Source organism: Scophthalmus maximus, chromosome 3, assembly GCF_022379125.1.
Source record: "Scophthalmus maximus strain ysfricsl-2021 chromosome 3, ASM2237912v1, whole genome shotgun sequence".
In the NCBI taxonomy this organism is placed as follows: Eukaryota; Metazoa; Chordata; class Actinopteri; order Pleuronectiformes; family Scophthalmidae; genus Scophthalmus; species Scophthalmus maximus.
Genome location: NC_061517.1, coordinates 15,648,351 through 15,670,520, shown reverse-complemented (window position 1 = coordinate 15,670,520; position 22,170 = coordinate 15,648,351). Strand labels below are relative to the sequence as shown.

Here is a 22,170-nt window from a genome sequence, read left to right as displayed (position 1 = left end):
CACACACACACACACACACACACACACACACACACACACACACACACACACACACACACACACACACACACACACACACACACACACACACACACACACACACACACACACACACACACACACACTTCGCCAGCCAGCAGTGCCAGCTCCTGCTGTTTGGATGACATTTACACTCAACCTTTCCAGTTTGTGATTGATTGGGGTTAAAACATGCCAATGACCAAAAATCTGTCACTGCTAAGGTGTGTGTGTGTGTGTGTGTGTGTGTGTGTGTGTGTGTGTGTGTGTGTGTGTGTGTGTGTGTGTGTGTGTGTGCGCGCGCGCTCGTGTGTCCATCCAGGATCTATCCCAATTACTGCGTACGTATGGTGTCTAAATCTGCGTGCACATTCGCCACTGCAAAGTAGGGAACCTTGACACGGGTCAAATTCTGCTGCTCAGTCTTTTCTGCTTAGTCCTTTCTATCTCTTTTATGCAAAATGAGGAGACCGTAACTGTAACTTGAATATTGGCCATTTAATAAATCAACCTAACACAATACTGAATATGAATCATGACGTGAACGTATAAATAAATCTTGAATGTGTGACCATCCAAGTCCCCCCCTCTTGATCATTACATCTTCATGGGAAGTGATAAAACTGGATTTAAAAGACCTATCTTTTAAGTGTTGCGGTGGAGGTCGACGGGGGATCACCTCAGGGCCAAAAGATACGGTCGACAAATGTAATGTCACATCAAAGACAGGACGCCTTAAACAGCTGGATGGTGAATATAAATGATCTCTGTATTTTGCAGGCACACTAGGATCCAAGATCCACAGAGCCTCCGACATCTCTTCTCCAGAGGATTCTGGGCCAAAGCAGCAGCACATTTACAACACCAACTGTCTGAATAACAAGAAACGCATTGAAATCACAGTGGTCAGGGAGGAAGACCGGGAGTCGAGCTGCAGTTAGCGAAAGAAAACTCTTAAAAGGGGTTTCAGTGGAATGGTCGTAAAACAGACTATTTAAACAAATAATTGTAATATATCAATTGAACTATCCACCAATAAATTCGTCCTCCCTCTTTACAGCTTCGGAGCTCGCGGAGTAACAAGTTCCTTATATTCAAAGTCTTTCTCCGGTTTATTGCCTGCACAGGTGGAAGAGATCATGAAGGTTTTTTCTTTATTGGCTGACCATTTCAAAGATTTAGGGCTGAGCAGAACGGAGACTTCAGACTACACTGTCCTCCACATTTCAGGGTAATAGGGATACTTTGTTGGAGAGAGCTTTTTTCAAGAGTCTGCTCTCACAGAAAATTTGAAGATATGGTTACAAAAGGCAATGCATCTTTATTTGTATGAGATTATGTGAAACAAATGTGGACCACATGTTACCGAAACAGACAGTGGCTTGACATTGAACTAACCAAAGCAAAGAGTGAAAGCCCACTCCAACTTTAACCCAGGTAACTTCCCCTGCGCCAAATGAATATGTTACTAATAGGCAAATTCATGGCTATGTAATGAATAAAAGTGCCTTAAGGTTTTTTGGTGTTACGACAGAAAGGGTTACACACTTTCTTCATGCAAATTGTTTTGTTTTTTTTCTTTTGTGTACAGTCCAAAGATATTTGACTGAGCACACAAAGATGGGGAACCAGCCCCAGAAATAAATTCAGAGGAGCCTCGCCGCTCCCACAACACGCTAAAGCGTATCTTACGTGTGCGCACGCGAGGGCGAGGAACTCAGTGCGGATCCAACAAACGTCCATAATCAAGTACTCATGCAGCACATGTGGCCGTGCCAAATGTGGACTGATGCAATTAGTTAGGCTACACAATTTTTCAATCCTTCAAAGAATTGACACAAATGGCTCCAGAATCAGGCCAAATGTTCACATTCAAAAATCCCCAGGACCATGAAAAAGGAGAATAAATGGAGTGATCGTGCATCACAAACCCGATTTTACAAATCATTGGAAAGCGGGTCGTCTTCATAACAAGGTGGTCGGTAATATTTTGGAAACTGAAAAAAACAACAACACACAATGTGACGTCACCTGAATTATTCCAGTTTTTCGGGTGCGATTATCGACAGCAGTCATTTTAGACGTACTACTTTTAAGCTGGAGTCCTGCAAAGATCATTCACATCATCATACGCGAATGCAAACGGGAGACAAGAGTCTCAGGTTTTCCCAACCTGTTTTATAAAAGAATTACATAGATTTAATTTTGCATCATTCTCAGCCTGACTGAAATTAAAAAATAATACAGAATTTTAAAAAAAATGCTTTGTGTCTCATGGCACTGCATTATTAATCATTAGCCTTCATCAATTAGCATATTTACAATAGTAGGAGGCATCAGCAAGATTTCCATTGGCTTAATGGGCTCACTGAAAAATAAAACTTTTTTATTTATAAGATTTACAGTTTCATAAAAGGTAAATTGCAGCCACTGCCGTCCAATACGATGACATTACATTTCCTTTTCTTCATTTGATGATCCTATCATTTTTATGTCCAGGCTCTAATCTGTGAACATGGCGCAGTGCTATCTGACACACATTACAGCTGCAGAGCAGTAATACGTGGGAGCCTGCACGGGACCCTGAGCGTTTAGCCAGAAGTTCAACATTGCTGCCATTGTTGGTTTTAAAGTGTTATGGGTTGGGTTTTATTACTTCTGTCAAAACATCAGAAGCTGTTGAGCCAGGCCAAGTTCATGACACGGGAGTCCACCTAATAAGGGCCGTTTAACACAGAGATCAATAGAATATCTGGCTATTAATATATATATAGGCCAGAGACGAGAGCCTGAGAGGAAAATTGTCATAAGTCGGAGTGGTGGGTCCATTTTGTGCAAAATCAGCAGGAAAAAAAAAACCATGGGGAAAAAAAGGAGAAAGAAAACGCACGGCATTACCTTTCATATTATTGCCTTGATAACGCAGATGGGCCCGGTTACTACAACAGGTTTACAGAATATCAATATCGTGTGCAAGTTGTGGTCAGAGTCAGAGTGAATTCAGCTCCTACATGTGTCTCTGTGAAGAGCTGTTTATACCTCAGTTATATTTCACACACACACACACACACACACACACACACACACACACACACACACACACACACACACACACACACACACACACACACACACACACACACACACACACACACACACACAAATACAAGGGAGGGAAAAAGAAATCTACACTCTCTCAACCGGAAGTCCTAATTGAACCCCACTTTAAAAGCTTCACATGGGCCCAGCAGATCGCCACAATAAAACAGCCGCAAATTGTTTTCGCACGCACGCACGCACGCACACGCACAAGCAGTCCTCTGTGTGGCGCACAACCACCAGGTATATGGAAAATGTCGTCAATGTGAGAGAAAAATTTAAATGAGCTTTCGGATGCAAAAGCAATTTCACTCACGATTTTTTGTTTTCAGACAACAAGAGGCGAAGTCTCATATTAAAGCAGTGATATTTGATAAAAATGACATATGACATGTAATGACTGGGTTCAAATGAGCCAGGGGATTTACTCACTTATAATTTAAAAAAAAGAGAGAAAGAGAGAGAGAATTAACATCCAACATTAAAAACCTAAATATAATGAAAAACGATATGTGCAGGCTTTGATCTGAAATTAAATTATGCATTCCAATAATTGTATCGATAACATACAAAATATTAGCGGTAAGGGAACGGAGCAAGAAACGTGATATTTATTAGAATAAAAAACCCCACAAGCCTTTCGTAAATGAAGCAAAAAAAAAAAGAAGAAAAAGCTGCATATATATGAATATATCGATTCTGCCCGTGAAGTTTGTGCAGTGTCGTGGCTTGTAACGTGTCGTCTCTCGTGTGTGCTGTCTGGGCCGAGAGGATGATACGTACACCGAGGTGACAAATAAAAAAAAAAAGATACAACATCTGGTGAACGTTGCTGTGGGACTCCTGCACTCAGCAACAGGCGAGAGAGTGTTATTCCTACACGGCAGGAGTGGACTATATTCCCACGCGGTGTAGTCAAAATGTGTGGGCCTGCGTGTTTTGAATGTTAAAAGGCACAAGATACTTTTTTTTTGCTGTTCTGGTTTCCCCCCCCTTCTCTCCCTGCAGCCATCCCGCTGCAGCACCACCGACCGGAGGCCACAGCGCCACAAAGCCAGGTATTTGTGTTCATTAGCACCCGGATCAACAGACTGTGGGGCCGTTCAGAGATCAAGACCAAGTGCAGTCACAGGCAACAGGCAACAGGCAACAGGCACGGCCCTCCACATGTTCAAGTATTGTTTTTCACAAAGTAGCCCAATTAGCGTTTTGGGTTTTTTTTTTCTGCTTTTCGTTCCTTTTCTTTCTTTTCTTATTTGTTGTTCTTGTCCTTTCTGTCTTTGTCTAAAACGTAATACGGGAACTTGACCCCATGCGTGTGCACCAATCATGGAGAACAGGCATAACATAAATATGCACACACAAAAACAAAAAAACAGTGCTGGTGATTATTTTTATTGTGATTAGAATTAATCTGGACGCACGAGCTGTGAAATCCTCACTTAAAAGAATAATGCCATCAGATTTGCATTTTTATAAAACGTAGCCTGTGTTGTAAAAAGTGAAGGCTCATTTAAAATAAACATATTCCAGGTTTTGTTTGAGAAGCTGTGCACAAATATTTATTTCAAAGCAAAAAGAAAAAGAAATTATATATATATATATATTTATATATATTTTAATGTCTGATATCAAGATCGAAGGCCAGTGGCGTTTGATAAAGTTACAGTTTTTAAAAAGGCCTGTACACATGCAACCAAGCATGGCCAGCACAAAAACATGACGTGAATATTTCAAAAATAATTATTTTTAATAGCATAGCATATAAGGTTTTATCATATAGACGAGGAAAAATGCGTCCTGTGTTTTTCAGGTCTGCATTTCTTTTTTTACAAAACTACAAATCGAACCTCACTGTGGATGAACAAGTGCCAACAGTTCTACAATAATGGCTGTGTAGTAAAGCAATCGTCTTTCAAATGAATTGTAGATAATAATAATAATAATAATAATAATAGTAATAAAAGCAGATTGACCCATATAGGTGGCCGTGGAAAACAAGGTGCATTCAAGGTGCAGGAGCAAAATTAAATTAAAAAAAAAAGACCCTGTAAAATTAAAAAAAAAAAAACGCGATTCATAAATCAAACCCACCAACAAATAAACAAACGTCAAAAACACGGTCCACTTTCCAACAACAACGTTGCTGCATGTTCGCGAAAGTGAACACATGAATTGTTTGTTTCCGTGACGCGCGCCGCAGCAGCAGCGGTCTCTGCACAAGACGCGTTATTGATTGGCATTCCCTGGAGGAGGAACCAGTCCGCAGCGGTCCGAGGGCCCCGGGACACACACACACACACACACACACACACACACAGTGGCCGTACGAGGAGCGAGATCCTCAAGCTGGATCGACTTTTCCCAACAACCCACAAAAAAAAACAAAAAAAATCTGCATTAAAACATTGCTCTTTCTTTTCTAAATTCGCCTCCTGGCGTCTCCCGTCCTGCAGGCGAGGGAGACGCTGAGCTCGGTGCAGCAGCAGCAGCAGCAGCAGAGCAGTGCCACAGCGCCCACTATTTCAAAAGCCGGGAATATGATTTCACAAGACTGGGAACTGCTCTGTTTTTTTTACCGAAAAAAGTTACCATCCATTTCGACAACTTTCTTTGGGTAACTTTCGGGAAACGGGGGTTTGTGCGCCACCGCCGAGCGAACCGAGCGCAAAAAGAGTGAAACACTGACAAGATGGAGCTCAGATTTCTTTTTCTTAATTTTTTTGGTGGACGGAGTGTGTTTGTCTGTTTGACACACAAGTGAGAGCGACGACAAACAGCGCCGGCGGCGTTTTGTCTCATCACACATGAAACTTTCTTGACACTGGCGCAACCAGCGAAGCCAAAAGAGCGCAGCGTGCAGAGGGGGACGCGGCGCACCAGCAGCCGGAGCGGGGGAAACACTTCTTTAGCACACGGAGGGGCAAAGAAAAAAGTTGTCTGTGGACAAAGCGTCGCCCGCACCGCCTGTATTCATTTTAAAGGATATGACAAATGACAAGGACGCGGTGGTCATCAAACAACACAAGCCGGAGGTTTGGGAGCCGGCGGCTGGAAGCGTTAAGATAGAAGGAGGGGAAATAGAAAGAAGACCTACTTTTGGCCAGTTTTCTCGCCCTCGCCTTGGATCTCATCTTGTCGGCTTGTAGATTCCTCTCGTCGTCCTCCGTGAGCCCAGAAGCAGCAACAACACTATCTTCATCTCACCAGCATTGTCAGTTAGGACACCTTCGCACATGCGCACAGGCCCATTCAATCTGACACCCGCGCCGGGGCCAAAAAACTTTCCAATGTATTCATCATCATCACTTTTTTTTTGTCCTATCGTCTCCCCTTTAGATCACTTATCTCTTCCCCTCCTCCTCCTCCTCCTCCTCCTCCTCCTCCCGCTCTCCTCACCGCCTCACCTCCCCCTCCCTCCCCCCTTTACCACCGTCCACCACCCCTCCTCACCCCTACACCCCTCCCCACCCGCCCCATTCAGCTCCTGCCAGCACCTTCTTGTATTTTTACCCCTTTAACAGCGACTACTCGCTTTTCTCCAACCGGCGGTGGACGAAGAGGTGAGGACGAATCATGATCGTCTTATATTAACGACAGTTTACAGGATTATGACTATTATATTATCATTTTCCCATGATTAGATTTTTTTTTTTTTTGTGAATGTAGCCTACAGATGTCCAGAAACGTTTTTAAACTGTTGACGCAGCTCATATTTCTTATTAGTGTTTTTAATTGTATGGTTAATTTTTAACTTCATTAATTCACATGCAGGCGTAAAAAAAGGTGCACGGCTCGATTGGAGTTGCACCTTGCAGGCTCTCTCTGTGTGTGTGTGTGTGTGTGTGTGTGTGTGTGTGTGTGTGTGTGTGTGTGTGTGTGTGTGTGTGTGTGTGTGTGTGAACCACGTTGCCCTCAGGACATGCAGCAGCAGCGGCCAGCAGCAGCAGCTGTTTGACACATGCACGGAGGCTCCACCAGCACCGCCGGTCCACACCGGGGGGGGGGGGTGTGTGTGTGTGTGTGTGTGTGTGTGTGTGTGTGTGTGTGTGTGTGTGTGTGTGTGTGTGTGTGTGTGTGTGTGTGTGTGTGTGTAGGTGGGTTGGTTGGGGGTCCGGGGGGTGGTGGTAGGCGGGGGGGGGGGGGGTGTTCACGTTTGTTACAGTCCTATTTGTTGCACTTATTTGTGGGAGAACTTGTGTTCACTGTTTGCGCGTAGAGTTGGGCGCAGATCACCTGAAGGAAGGTGGACATGACCGCAGACTCTCTCTCTCTCTCTCTTTCTGTGAGTATGACTTTTGCCTTGCACCTGTTTGTTTGTCTGTCTGTTTGTTTGTTTGTTCGCTGCAGGCAGGTTATCCGTCCGAGTCCGTCTGTGCATCGAGCACGTGTGAGTGATGTAGACTGAAGACCCAAAAGGTAAATTTTGAGATTTCTCTTCATGTATTTATTCAAAATTAACTCTGCAGCATTAGTTTTTATGAACTTGTTGTTAGCACATGTTATTATTGAAGTTGCAATTTAGGCCATTATATATATATTTATATATATGTAACTTTTTATTATACAGCAATTAACTTTACTGCAACAATTTTGCATGGTTTAAAATGTGCAATACATTTATGGCCGTCACATTTATAATTATAATCGATTTTACATTCCATACTTCAGTTATAAATTTACGCTGAATATGATTGTTTTTGTCGACCGAAGTTTGTAGTAAAACAACAACAAAAAAGAATTAAAGGAGAAGAAAACGAGCCCTGATGTGGACATTGTAAAAATGAAATCGTGTTTTATTATTTATAATAAAGTCCCGTCGGACTGGCGGTGGCGGGCCGGACGTCACACTCACGTGGAGCCCGGGCCTTTAGCCTACATGTCATCTGGGAATGGTTTCCGTCTGGTGCGGCTGAAGAAAGGCGGCTCTATGTTGGAGCCTATTAAAGATCGGTGGTGATGGAGAGACTGCAGTCTGCGGGGAGGAGCGGAGCAGCGAGCCTCTGCACACCAATCACAACTGCACTCGTATGTTGGATTTCAAATCCACGCGTAGAGTAAGACACTATTAGTAGTATTGTTACTATTATTAATATTACTATTATAATTCCAGCTATTGCTGAACATGACGCGGGGCACGGGTCGTGGCCCGTCCGGACACTTGTCTGACTCTCCTGCGTCTCGGCGCGCAGCCGCAACTCGTTAATTCGTTATGATGCTCGCGAGGCAACAATTGATTTGAATGAAGGCTCGAGTTCATCAAACACGCCCGCAGCCTAAGATTGGACAGAAATTGCCGAGGGATGTTTTCCCAGGGGTTTTGAAAGTCTAACGAATGACATGACCACGAATCGATAATAATCAGCAGTTATTAGCATAATACATTATCTGTATATTATGGGAAGTTGGTTTTGGCGTCAAGTGGCGAGAAGGGTTTTTTGTTTTGTTTTTCGAAATGCAAGAAGGAAGAGTGTGAAGTAAGTGTCACGGGGCATCTGTGTGCATAATAACAATAATTACAATTATAATAATAATTATAATATAAATAACAATTTTCAGATAAGCTCTACTGCTTTGAAAAAAAAGGCGCAGATTGAAACTCGGACAAATAATAATAAAACGCAAACAGGTCGATGAGCAAATAATAAATCATGTGCTGTACAAAGGTTTTGTTTATTCCGCTGCGTTTGACGGGAGAGTGGGCGCGCAGGCGACAACCTATCAATACTCCCTCGTCTTAATCGATCGGGCCTCATCAACACCGCCTCCTTCAATTCAGCGTCGGTCAGAGGGAGAAAAAAAACACACACGAGAGAAACACAACCGACACAAGTAACTTTCCCCTGTCGGTCGAAACGGTTCCCTCTGGCCGCCCGGCTCGGTCTGAGGCCATGGGCCTCTGGATATCTCCCGCGCATCGGATTGGCCAGAGGATTTCACACGGTGCAACACCTTGTTTTTTTGAAAGGGCCAATTAACTGCTTTTGGTGCATAGAAATTAATATATATATATATTAAAAGTTCTGCTCCCCGACACTGGCCCGTTGGGGAATAGCCTAATTCCCTGCGTCATTTAAACGCCGACCTTTAACGGGGGCTGCGGAGACGCAGAACGGCTGCGCAGGAGCAGGAACACCGCACGGTTCGGAGTATTTGCTTTCCACAAATGTGGCTTTTTTTCCTCCTTTTTCTTTTTTCTTCTTTTTTTTTGTTTCGCCCTACCGCTTGTGGAGCACATGAAGGCAGCACTAGCTTCCCCTCCGCCCCCCGGAAGAGAGGAGCTGCTGCTGCTGCACTCATGTTCAATCACCTGCACAGAATCCCTCTGTTTTATTAATCCGTCTCATTAGACTGACGACAGCCAGATGTGATTCATAATCAACTGAGTGATGAAGAAGAAGAAGAAGAACAAACGAGCTCAACCTGCAGCACAATCAAAACCCTTTTGTTCGGTTCTACTTTTCTCTAATCGTTTCGCTCTTATTCTTGGACTCGACCACTGCGTCGACACAGAGCGACCTCTGTCATCTGCGCATCCCACAGTGCACACTTCTTCATACGCTGCGTTGTTTTGATGTCAACACACTGTCTCCACTGCTCCTGGGTAACAGAAGTATGGGCCCCACGCGCAGCCACTGATGGGGCCTGTTTATGTGCAGACTCATTCGTGTGGCGGGTTACACAAAGTTACACAATTTGCGACAAATCGGTTCAGCTTCCTCTATAATCTGCACGTTGAGGACGAGATTACGTCTTCTGTGGGCCGATTACAGCCCCCCTCCAGAAAACAATCGATCCGTTAATTTACACTATGAAATACAAAAAAGAGTAGTGGTATAAGGCTGGACTTGTGTGGTCAGACTGGACCCCCCCCCCCCTCCTCTCACACACACACACACACTCTACAGGCTGTGCTGAAACCCAAGCTTTATCCACGGCGGACAGGGGTCTCCGGGTCTCCGGATTCGACGTTCGGCGCAGATAAGATCGCCCCACACACGGCCAGGTGAAAGCGGAGCAGCCCTCGGTGCGGCCCGGGGCGGATGACAAGGCCGCGGCGGGACCCTCTGCGGGCTCGCGGAGCATTGGACTGTAAATTTGTTAACTGTGCGACTCCGCCGCAGCTCGGTGTAATGGGAGCGTAAACATGGAACAACTGGCTGGGGGACATGCGCGGAGCCACGCGCGCGCTCGCTCACGCACGCATGCACGCACGCGCAAAACTGAAAATACTGTACAGGGTGTGACGTGTACATGCATGGGGAAGGGGTGGGGTGACCCGCACAGTTTCGTCACCACAGACAAGAAACGATGAACACAATAACAATCACCTCCAACGCACCTTTCTTTTTCATAAATCTATAAGTATGCATTCACCACAATCCCTTCCTATTCCTTTTCTCCTGTTTTCTGAAGTGTGAGTTCGGAGTGGCACTCCTCAGCGGCCCCTCCTCCGGCGAAGCGGTCACACTGAAGTTGCCTTGGTAATTATTAGCCATTAATTGGGTTCAGGACCTTGTGCGTTTGTGGAAAATGGGAAATCTGACCGCTAATCCAGGACGTTTCTTTGAGGCCATTTTTTTCCTTCTTTTCTCTTTGTTGCAATGTTGTTAACGTGCTTGTCAGGGACAGACTGCAGCTACTGATACGGGAATATGAAGAGGTTAGAGGGCAGCGACTGTGCAGATACAGACGCACCGCAGGAAGCCTCGCACTGGAGCCCGTCAACTGGCAGCTCACATCTGGAGGGCTATTAAAAATATATAGCCAATATTTTTATATATAGCGTAGAAAATGTTTTAAACACATGTGCGCGGGGTGTGGGCTGCGTGGAGATTGATCACAGACATGGGTGTAGTTTTTGAAATTAATCGGTGAATGTTTTCTTTTGAAACAATTTAATCCACAAATAAAGATAAACCTGGATCGTTCGAGTGGATCTATATTTGACAACTAATTTATTTAATTTTCGATTTTAACATGTAAAAATGATTTCATGTGACTGTTAGATTGCGCGTGAGTTCAGTGAGGCCTTAAACGTGCACTCACCTGTCACTTGAGCCGACTCACTTCTGTGGACAAGGCCAAAACACAAACCAATAAATTAAAATCAGTTTTCGTGTTTTCCTGATGATTATGAAAAAAACATTTCATGATCATATCCACTTTCTTTTCAGTTTTTTTTTCTAATTTAGGCCAAAATAAAATAATTATACAACAACAACAATACTACTACTAATAATAATCATAAAAATAATAATAGTTCTTAATTGCAAGAATGAGAATTACAAGGTATCATGTGTCTATCTGTAATTTCATTTTCTAATGACAATTGCCGACGAACTTATATTTTTCAAAATACATCCCCATGTGGTTGCAAAGCAAACGTGATAATTATTCAGAAAATAATATTCGTTCCGACGACCAGTTTGCAAAATGTAAATAAGAAAAATGCGAAAATCTTACCAAATCGGACTGGGAATTGGGTCTAGCTCCAAAAAAAAAAAAAAAAAAGAAAGAAAGAAAGTGCCGAGCACGCAGCGGCCGCCTCCCGTCCCGCCATCATTAATGCTGTTGTTTTTAATTAATCGCTCGTTAATGTCGCCATCAATTTCCCCGCAGATCAGAGGAGCGAGGAGCCGGCAGCCCCCCGCCAAACAAATGCACATTAAAATATCGCCGGGAGGCTCGAGTGAAAATTACCCCGATGTAGAAATGACCTTAATATGATGTAATCAATCACGCTGTCTGCCGGGACACTGGGAATCACAATGTTAATCTTTTAGTTTGAAGCGGCAAGGGGGGAAAAAATAGGCTGTCATATTGTGCAGCTGCAGCCAAAGAGCAACACAGTTTTGTGCAAGTTCAGTGAAATAAACGGAAGGGGGGGGGGGGGGGGGGGGGCGCTGCACAGTTACTGTACAAACTGTATTAACGCAGAGGATTTACAGGAAGGTCAGAACATGCTGTAACAGAGGCCTGAAGGCCTGTGGGCCTGCAGTGGGTTTATATAATATATAGATATAGATATAGATATATATTTCACATCAGTGTTTTAACCAGTAATGGAAAGAAAGTGCAGCATGTGGGCAGCTGATCATTTTTTACCATTATGAAATCTATAGCAAAATAAAATATATTCTACAATGAATCAAAATATTTTTTTAAATAAAAAGTCAGGAATATGGCAAACATGATGATTTTCACACGGTTTTCTTGGTAACAGGCCATTCACTGTGAATTCATACAAATAAAAAATAAAACCAATAGGGATTAGGGAGGGAAAAAAAAATCAGTCCCCAGTTTAATTTTTGAATCAAAACACACTGTAGTCACTAAGAAAACTTCTCGTAACAACAATCCAGAGTGAGGTTCGACAGGTCTCCTGTTAACTCTGAGGTGAAATAACATGAATTGAAGAGCGGAGGGGTAAAAAAAAAAAAGAAAAGAAGGAGGCAGCATTCACATAAATAACGGCTGCTGCGTACAGCTGGTACCGAACACGGGCGCAGGGATATTAGCAGGAGAACATACACGCAGCCTGGCAGGTTACAAGAGGCTCACGTGCAGCAGCATCAAGTGCTGCGGCCGGTGCGTGTTATCATTAACAACTGTGGACAGACGGAACAGGCCCGAGCCCACAAGTGTCCGTTTCACAGCAGCCTGGCATGGCAGCAGGTTAGGGAGCCGTGTGCCACCCCACCGCTCCACTCCCCCCTCCCCAGCAAACCTTTGAAGCGCTGCAGCTCCTGGGATTTTCTGGTTCTCGTCTTTGAAACAAACCCCCTTGAAGGTTCCAACCTGAGATTTTGTGTTCTCACCTCCTGCAAAGATCTGATCTGGGATTTTGTTCTCGTCGAACCAGCTTCAGTGACCCTCGTTTCACTGCTACTGGGCTTTGACAACACGGTCGGGCTCACGGGGGAATCGTGGACTGATATGGTGCAATGGACCAATGCAGGTCTGTTCTACATATACATATGTCATATCTTTATATACAAACACACAACTGAACTAAATCACAGCATCAATATTTTAAATGTCACTTCAGTATATTGACCATAATATTGACTTAAATGTAATTCAATGTAATAGAAATAATACACAAACCCAACAAGAACCAAATGTGTGTGTTAAAAATAAGACATTAAGATAAATGGCTAATAATGGCTTTAAATCAAAATCTTGTTTCCTTTTCAGGTTTCGGTCACTAGCAATATTCTGTGAAAAGAAAATCTTTTTTTTTTCCTTCTTCAGGAATATGGAGGAATATGGAGCTCCAGATCCCACAGCCTCTATAGGAGCAGTGAAACTGCCCTGATGTATTGTAATACTGTATGAGGGGAGTGACATCACTGCAGCCAGCTATAGTGGGGCCCCACACACACACACACACACACACACACACACATAGCCGTAAAAATGCTTAGCAGGAGGGATGGGAACGGCTCAGTGGTGAAGTATTTTCTCCACCCAATAGTGAAGCAAAATCAATGCTAATGTGCAGCGTGGACATATACAGGCTACTGGATATGTCATATGTAATGATTCACTTTCAGTCAGCTCGAATGCATAATTAATCTAGGACTAAGTATTTATCATCGGCAACATTTTATGAAATGATGTATTGTATCCTCTCCTCATCCTCTCTTACCCAGAACTACAAGTCTTGTTAACATTCCCGAGCTAAACCGATCTGCTTTTAAGTCAAATGTTTCCACTGCCGAGGTACGCAGGCCCTCAGTCCAAGGGGCACTCTGAGGGATTTCTGCAAATCACAAATATGACTGAAACTCAACCTGATACACATCCATGCGCGCACGCACGCACACACGCACACACAGTGCTGTGCCTGAGCGCTCATACTCTTGAGGCAAACATTTTTTTCAAGCAAGTCTCTTTTCCCTACAGCAGCTGACGACTTCCCCAACACAAGGAGAGAAATAACTTCGGCCAAGCTGCACACTTACACTGTAAGCCTGAAACAAACCATAAAACACCAAACACTCACACACAACAAAGGCCAATAAAGGTTTCAACAAGCCAAGCACAAACACTGCGAGTGGCAAACAAACCCGGCAGCTCTCCTGCACCGTGGCCATTTCCATAGAGATTATTTTCTCATTCCCCCTTTACACTCCTGTAGCCTGGCAGTGACCGAGCTACATTATTTATTTGTTTGTCTTGCCGCACAGCGTACGTGTGCGTGGTGAGAGAGCAAATGTGCGTGTTGCTGGACTGACAGGATGATTAATAGGCGCTAAAGCCAAGGGTGGGGTGGTGGGGGGTTATGGTGGATACGGAGGTGGAGGTGGGGGCTGGGTGGGACTTCAACAACACATCAAATACAACAGCACTTCCCGGGGTTTGCCGCCACTTCCTCTTTATAGGACCACCCCCACTCCCCCAAATCCCCCTCACCCCGGTACCTGGGTCGGATCAGTGGGGGTTCACATAGAGGAGTTAATGAAGAATTTCTTTAGCACACAGAAACAGAAACAAGGTGGATGAACTGCAGGACGCATGAAGGAAGAAACAGGAATTTCAATGTGCATCAGACGTGCACGCTGTTTGTCGAAGGGGCTCAGCAGGTGCTGAAATGGCAGATAGTTTCATGCGCAACCTGGATAAATATTGACTCTGGACCCGATTCGCTTATGACGGCTCAAGCAGGAGTTTTAAGTAAGTATCCGTGGCTGGAAAAAAAAAAAAGGGTGACGGAGGGACAGGGGATGTCGTGGTGAAAGGAGGAGGGTCTTTTCTGAACTTGGGCAAAAGTTGGGAAGCAAGTGTCAAAAGACTCAGGCAAACAGGAGTTGAGATGATGAAGATGAAGGAATGAAATCATGACCCATGATTCAGTAGTTATACACTTGACATCATATTCGAGAATAGTTAGAATTGCAGACGCCTGAGAGAACAGAGCAACTGAACAGCGAGCTGGTCGGAGGGAAGCGTTGAAAGACTGCCCTCCTGTGTCAGACGCACAAACACATGTTGCACAATCGACTTGTTCTCAGCCTGTCTCTTTCTCTCTCTCTCTCTCTATAAATATTGATATTGCCTCCTTTAAGAGAAATAGCCTCTGTTCCAGAGGACATAGCCTAGGCATAGCACAGAATACACCATCACTAAGGTTACTGGATCTAGATGCATGTTGAAGGTAAACATTTGTATACGAAAGAAAAAATAAAAATGTTTTTCAAGAAAGAAACTCTTTGGATTTACTGTATCCTATATCATATGTCTCTGCGTGTTTTTATTTGGCGTTGCGGTTTCAGTTAACATCCAATGGCTTGTTTTACAATAGAGCTCATCTGTGGACCAAATGTGTCACACGGCGAGATGGGAAATCATTCGGTCTTTTCTGGTTGTGCTAATAAAGTCTGACGGATGATCGGATTCACATTGCTCCCCGGCCTCGCCAGCCATTTTCATAAGTCCATATATGTCACGCACTGACATTTGCCATGTGGTTAAAAAACTGGACAACTTGTCAATCTATTTTTGGGGGATTTCTGCCCCCCCTCCACCATCATATCACACATATGCTGAAAATAATGTTTTGTTGTCACCCATTCTGTGTAACCTTTGAAGTTGTCAGTTGGAACAAGGCGACTGCGGGACACTTATAGCCTTGTCAGCTGCTGGGACTTCATCGTGTGGAGGACTGGGCTCACAACCACCTGTAGGCCTGGGGTCATGGTGGCACCTCTCAACTTCTACTGATGGGATGGTCTGCTCTGCTGTATGCGTGCAACATGCTCCTGTAACGCTAAATGAAACAACGGGGAATTGCCTTTATGTAACAAAACTAACATTTCTGAAAAGTAATGGTCACTATGTGTTTGAGATTATTGGAATTAAAAAGAGGTTTCATTTTTCATTCCTGTGCTCCACCAGTATTAGGATCAAGCATGAGAGTCATACACTCTAAAAATATAGTTTGATTATATTATGTCAAGATTATTCTCGACATTTCGACTTTGTCCTCGATATGCATTTAAAAAAGAAAAAAACTTGCTCTTCTCTTTTTCTTATGCCTGGCCCTAATCATTTTCCAAACTCCAGTGTGTTCACAGTGATGTCTTACTATAACTAGCTGTCAGTGTTGTGCTGTCATGTGTGATGATTTAGCTGTACAGTCAACTCTCCAGTGCCAGTGAATAGAAATTAACTGACCATGGGTTATGGGAGCATGAAAACACATTTCTGGTTTCCTGTTGTCTGCAGTGAGCTTCATTCCCTGATTGTCTTGAATCTGTTTGTTCTTTTAATACTGGGGGTGATTTTACATGTGAATCATGCAAAGCCCCAATAACTGCGAAAGTGCTCATCATACTGCATCTTGGAAAACTGCGAGAAAACTAAAATAAATAAAGACGTTGTTACCACTGGGAGATGGATGTCTGAGGCAGTGTTTACGGGATAAAATAGAAAGGGAAGAGTTTGTTTGCAGAATGCTCTAAATCCATTTTGGAAAGAAGGATTACCTCAGGTTCATCATACAATATCGCTGGGATATAGATGACTCACACTCGAACCATGCAGACATGTTTTCCCCTCATTTTGGGACCTCAAATGGAAAAACTAAAATAATCAAATGCAGAAAAATAAAGAAATCAAAAGAAAATATTTACTGTATGTCGGACATATATATGCCGTATGAGTGCAGGTATACGGTGTGTGTGCGTGCGTGCGTGTGCGTGACCATGTCTCCTGCACACATCCTGAGAGACGGGTACTGATGCAGCGGCATCACTCATCATTCACATAGAGCGAGGCAGAGGAGAAACTCAGGAACCTTTATCTACAGTTTTCAAACAGAAGAGGCAAAGAAAAAAAGAATAATTCTAGTCTTAGATCAAGAAAGGAGACATGAAGGGAAAGAAGGAAGGTCCGGAGACATGCAATATAGGAATAAATGTGCATGTGCGTGTGTGCGGGTGGTGGGGTAATCTCTGCCACTGGGTGAGCTTATCCAGAAGATCTGTTCTGCTTCAAGAGGAGAGAGAGAGGTCTAATGAACAGTGTGTGACACACACACACGGACTATGTCAGCCTACCTACCGCTGAGCGTCTGAGTACCCCTGCTCCAAAATCAGCGCTCAAATAACAAACTCAACTGGCTCTTCTGATTGGTCGTGACGAATCCTCTGCTCTCCAGACCCGTGTAATGTCTGGCATCGAAGGCCTGTCACCTTTATTTCATGTGTGAAATACAGTGTCTGTACTACATTAAGACAATTTTTCTGTTGATATAAGTGAACATGCACATTTGTTTGAGTTTGTTTTAAGCAACAAAGTAAAAAGAGAGCAAACACACAAAAGAGAAAAAATAAAGTCAAAATTATAAACCTTTTAGAAAATCAGGTGCATGTATTATTCAAGCTGTTTTGCCTTGGTTTTAATTAAAATGCACTACTTCTTTCATCAGAGAGTGGGCAGGAGGTGTGGCGCACTTGCCCTTTATTCTGTCCACCACCTTTTTTTAGCGCACAATGTCAGTGGGTGCCAAATGGCAAAGCCTGCCGGATCATTATTTGAGTGCCAAAACGGCGGGAGAGGAAAAGGCAGCAGAAAGCCAGTCATTAAAATTCCTACCACCTTGTTGACTGCATCTCCCCAACCAGCTTTCATTTCCCTCCCAGGACTTGGGAGGCGAGGGACAGAAAGGCAGCTCGGCCTAAGACAAGAGAGACGAGCCAACCAACATGTCCAGGAAAACAGCTCTAAAAGCTGAGCTGTATCAAACAGTAGAACAAGGCTGGTCTCAGATCGAGAGTTTGTGGTTCAAATAATGGAGAACCTTCCCGTCAGGGAGGCTGGATCAGCTCCTGCTAATGCAACAGTTCATGTTAAAGATCAAAACGAGGCATAACAAAATGAATCCCAAACAAGTCTGGTGGCCGGTTCCACAAATATATTTTTCCCATTCATAGAAGAAGAAATCAGCAGCCAGGAGAGAAGCTAGTCCCATATCCAAATTGCACAGCTGAATAGCTCTCACATGCTGTTTTCAGACACAAATTCCGGCAAATGTCTGCAATATTTGGTAAGTTTTCTGGAGTTGGCCGTTCACATACTCTATGACAAACAAAGTCAAGCAGTTCAAGAAAATGTCCAGACTTAAGCTAATGCCTGAAAGCAGCTACAGATACAGGGTACGTGACCATCAGGGAAGGGCAGATAATCTCCTCAGGTAGAATAGTCAACTCTCTTTATGGTTTCCTTTTTCTCTTTGTTGGAGCACAGAGGAGGACCACACATGGCGCTGAGGGAATATAGTCGCTGAGTGTTAAGCGACTGGCAGGGAGTGCAGAGGTGGATTTGTGCAGTGGACCGTGGAGGCTCTCGGGGGTCCGGTGTATGGTGGCCCTCGGTATTGTGACAGTGTCTAGGCCAAGACGCACTGAGGAGTAAGGGAGATACTATGTGTTTGCAGTGCACAAGGGCAAAGGTGTTCACTGCCTAAAGTGAGTAGATACATAACTTCTTACAGTTACACAGCACCGTTTTGATACGCAATGCAAAACATGTCACACAATGTTTTTGTTCAAACAGTATTCAATGGGTTCTCTTGTGTAGTTACACTCATGTAAATACAGTTGAATGTGTAGTATGTGCTCTGTAAGTGTATTGTTGATCATTGGAAATAGTTTAATCTAAAGTATTGATGAATAAACAAAGACATACTAAACAACGACAGAGGTGGCTGTGCCAATTCTCTCAGGCTACGTCCTCCCTACTCTGTTTGCGCCTGGCGTCCACACTACTGAGGAGTTTTCAACGCCCTAAAACGTTTGGAAGTGTAAAATCCGAGAATGTAGAAACGGAAACCATGACAAAGTCACTCGCATTCGTTCCCTGATTGGTTCTTATCAGTCACGACTCGACGACCAGCGGTGAAGGCAAAGCGTTGTAAACACTTACTGCCGGTGACATTTCCACCTCGTCGTCGGGCCAAGAAAAGAAATCCCTGCTCTTACGTTTCACAGTTTCTCGCTCCTAGTATTATTTTTGCATGTAAGCTACCAACTGCAGAGTAAACATTCGTCTTCCTGTTTATACTGGCACGCACAGGCCCAGTGTACGAGAATGGTCACGTGATGTGTGTTTTCAGTATGCACGGGGATCAATACTGATTTGGAGCTAACATGCTCATCTGGATGGAGATCTATTAGTATGGCTGTAGCCTCAGACGTGTGTGTGTGTCTGGTCTAAATCACCTGCTGACAGAGAAGCCAATGGCGGCGAGTGAGGATGTGCTGATTGGCGTCCAGTGATGCTCTCCTCCCCCCTTCTCGCCCACGGTCCTGTCCCATCAGCTGCTCCTCCCCTCTTCCTCCATCTCCTCTCATTTCAACCTTCCCCTGTGCCCCGTGATGCGCTGCGGTAGGTCAGGCAGGTAGCGCTGGTTAGCAGAAAGAGAGAAGTGGAGAGAAGCAGAGAGGCACACAGGGTGGAAGGGGAGACTTTTATTATCACCATTGTTTCAAGCTCACTGAGCGCCCCCCCCCCCCCCCCCATCGTTGACTGCTCAAATGTCCTGTCTTTTCAACACACCTGAGCTCTCCCCCCGCGCTTCCCCAACACCCCCCTCCACTTTCTCTCCCTCAAAGCCTCAGCCCTGCAAATCCCTCCTATACCCCCACACGACTCCTCCACTCACCATTTGCTCCTCTCCTGTTTCCTCCGTCCCTCTCAATGGGCTCACACTGAGTTTGGAGGGTCGGGGAGAAAAAGAGGGGGAGAGAGGTAGGTAGAAAGAGAGACAGAGAGAGAGAGAAAGAGAGGGAAAGCGGCAGGCCTCTGGCTGTAAGGGAGAGTGCACCTGGATGGGCAGGCTTCCTGGACACACTGTGAGGGGCTATTGTCCTGCATGTCAGCAGCCCCTCTCTTTTAATGGGGCCCGTATATCATCGTTCTGATTATGGCAGATGACTGGGACTTGAGAAGGAGGGGTGGAGATGGCAGATCTGGGAGAGACTTGCGTGCGTGTGTGTGTGTGTGTGCGTGTGTGAGAAGGAGAGTGCAGGAGCGTATTGGGGAGGGAGGTGGTATGAAAGCGAGGTTTGGGGACAGAGGCTTAAAAACGCAGTGACCCCCAAATCCCCCATCGACTGAAATCCTAGCACTTAACCCCAGCTATGGCATTGTGTGCTGCCATGGGGATTTTTTCTTTTCTTTTTTGAGGCCGTCATTCTTATTAATGGACTTTCTCGCTCCATCTACTCCTCCCTCTCTCCATTCACCCAGAGGATTCTTTTGCAGAGAAAGTTTTTTTTTTCTTTCCTCTTTTGGTTTATGACTTGTTTTCCTTTCAGAGGTAGGAGGAAGGGAAGTGAAGGCCATGCAGTCACCTGTCTCTTCCGGCCTGAACGCCCTCTCAGACCAGAAAGAGATTTCACGAAGCATAGAACGATGGAGACGGCTGCAATGAACAATCCTTTTTGAAAAAGTCTTAAGATTTTTGTTATCAAGTAAATGTCAGTTCTACAAATGTTTACCTCATAAAGTCTATTAACACCATAAAAAACCTTTGGGGAAACAATCATACCTGATGTTAATGTGCCTGACGCGAAAGATGCTTTCAAAATTGTAAAATACGTTACAGATTAGATTTTAGATTAGACTCTTGAGATACAGGCATTTACCCAAAATATTATAGATAAAATTGACTATGTTAATGAGACATTGTGGTTATATACTGATCATGCTTTTGACAGCTTTTGAATCACTTAATGGAGGTGAAACATTTGCAGTTCACCTCACATTTCCAACTAAATTACAAACTGTCATGCAGCTTTGAAATGTTAATCCTAAATAGGCGATAGGCTATTTTTTAAAATGTCAATGTGCACCAGCTTCTGAGAGTTAAGTGTTTCAGTACTTGTGGAAGATGCATCTAACTCACCAGTGGATCAAAGAATGAAGTGTTCATGATTTGGGTGACTTAGGAGAGAGAGAGCGATTCAGTTCAAGGAGAGAAACGGCAGCTTATTGAGTAGGTGTTGTAAGAGCTTGTCTGGATACTTTTCAAATGAGTAAAGGGTCACTTCCCTCATAATCAACTACCTATGTTGGATTTTGTACGTGTTTGCAAGTGTGAGTGAGGGCGGTGTTAATGTCTGTTATGTCTGGAAACATAATGTGTGTGTGTGTGTGAAACAAGAGGGGTAGGAAAGTTAATTCATTCTTGATTAAGTTTTACCTCAGTTCATTAACAGCTTTAACACAAATCTAGAAAAAATGTTGACAGCTTCACCTTTGTTGTTATTCAGCTGCTTTCTCAATCTAGAAAGTCCACATCGTTTTTGGAACAGGTATGACCACAAACATTTTTAACAATGTTTACTGATAAACAAAAAATACTAAAAAAGTCTGTTCACCTTTGTTGCACAAGAACATCTAGTGTGTGCATGTGTGTTAATGTGCATGTGTGCTCATTTCCCAAAGCTGATTAGGCGACAGCAGCCATACATCACACCGTGACCCGTGGTGCCGAATCTGGAACGAATATACACAATTACCATCCATGGACTGAAGGCCCCCCCCCCCCCCCCCCTGCCTTAATCATTAAAAATAACATCTATTCAAATGCATCTTAGTTGTAAACATTAAGAAAACCAAAATCATTGCTATTCTATATTTGTTGAAATCCTTGAAAATAATTTTTGCTGTGATGCTGAGACTTGTTGGCAGGTTGGGACACTCCTTTGAAGTTCACATTACAGAACGTCGTTTTTCCTCAGGAGGAGTTTGAGGTTCGTTATTTTTCTGCAAAGACGGAATCTTTTTTGAATACAAATTATGTGGCTGACCTAAATTAGCTGACGATTACCTATAGTAGATCATATATTCCTTTTTTATTTTTCCGAGAAGAAACATGAAGCGAAAGATTTACTGGGTGTGAGTGCATGTCAGAGTACTTCCTATCTGGATGGAGGTAGCTGTGTAGAGTGCAGGAAGAAACCAATAATCCCTCTATGCCGCGTGAATAGAGTCTTTCTGAAAACAGTGAGTCAGTGTCCGCTCACTGCTCGCTGCGTC

At 44.0% G+C, this 22,170-nt stretch overlaps 1 protein-coding gene across 8 annotated transcripts in view; it reads right to left on the bottom strand.

Moving 5' to 3' along the window:
* Positions 1-6,446, bottom strand: part of prdm16 (PR domain containing 16) — a 170,245-nt gene extending 163,799 nt beyond the window's left edge. For 6 of the 8 annotated variants that reach the window (XM_035646461.2, XM_047331061.1, XM_047331058.1 and 3 more), the window contains exon 1: positions 6,215-6,446. In XM_035646461.2, the coding sequence (XP_035502354.1) occupies positions 6,215-6,251 (37 nt within the window). In that variant the 5' untranslated portion in view covers positions 6,252-6,446. The remainder of the gene's footprint in view (positions 1-6,214) is intronic. The other 2 variants (XM_047331062.1, XM_047331063.1) reach the window with 1 other exon arrangement.
* Between the last annotated feature and the right edge of the window lie 15,724 nt (positions 6,447-22,170).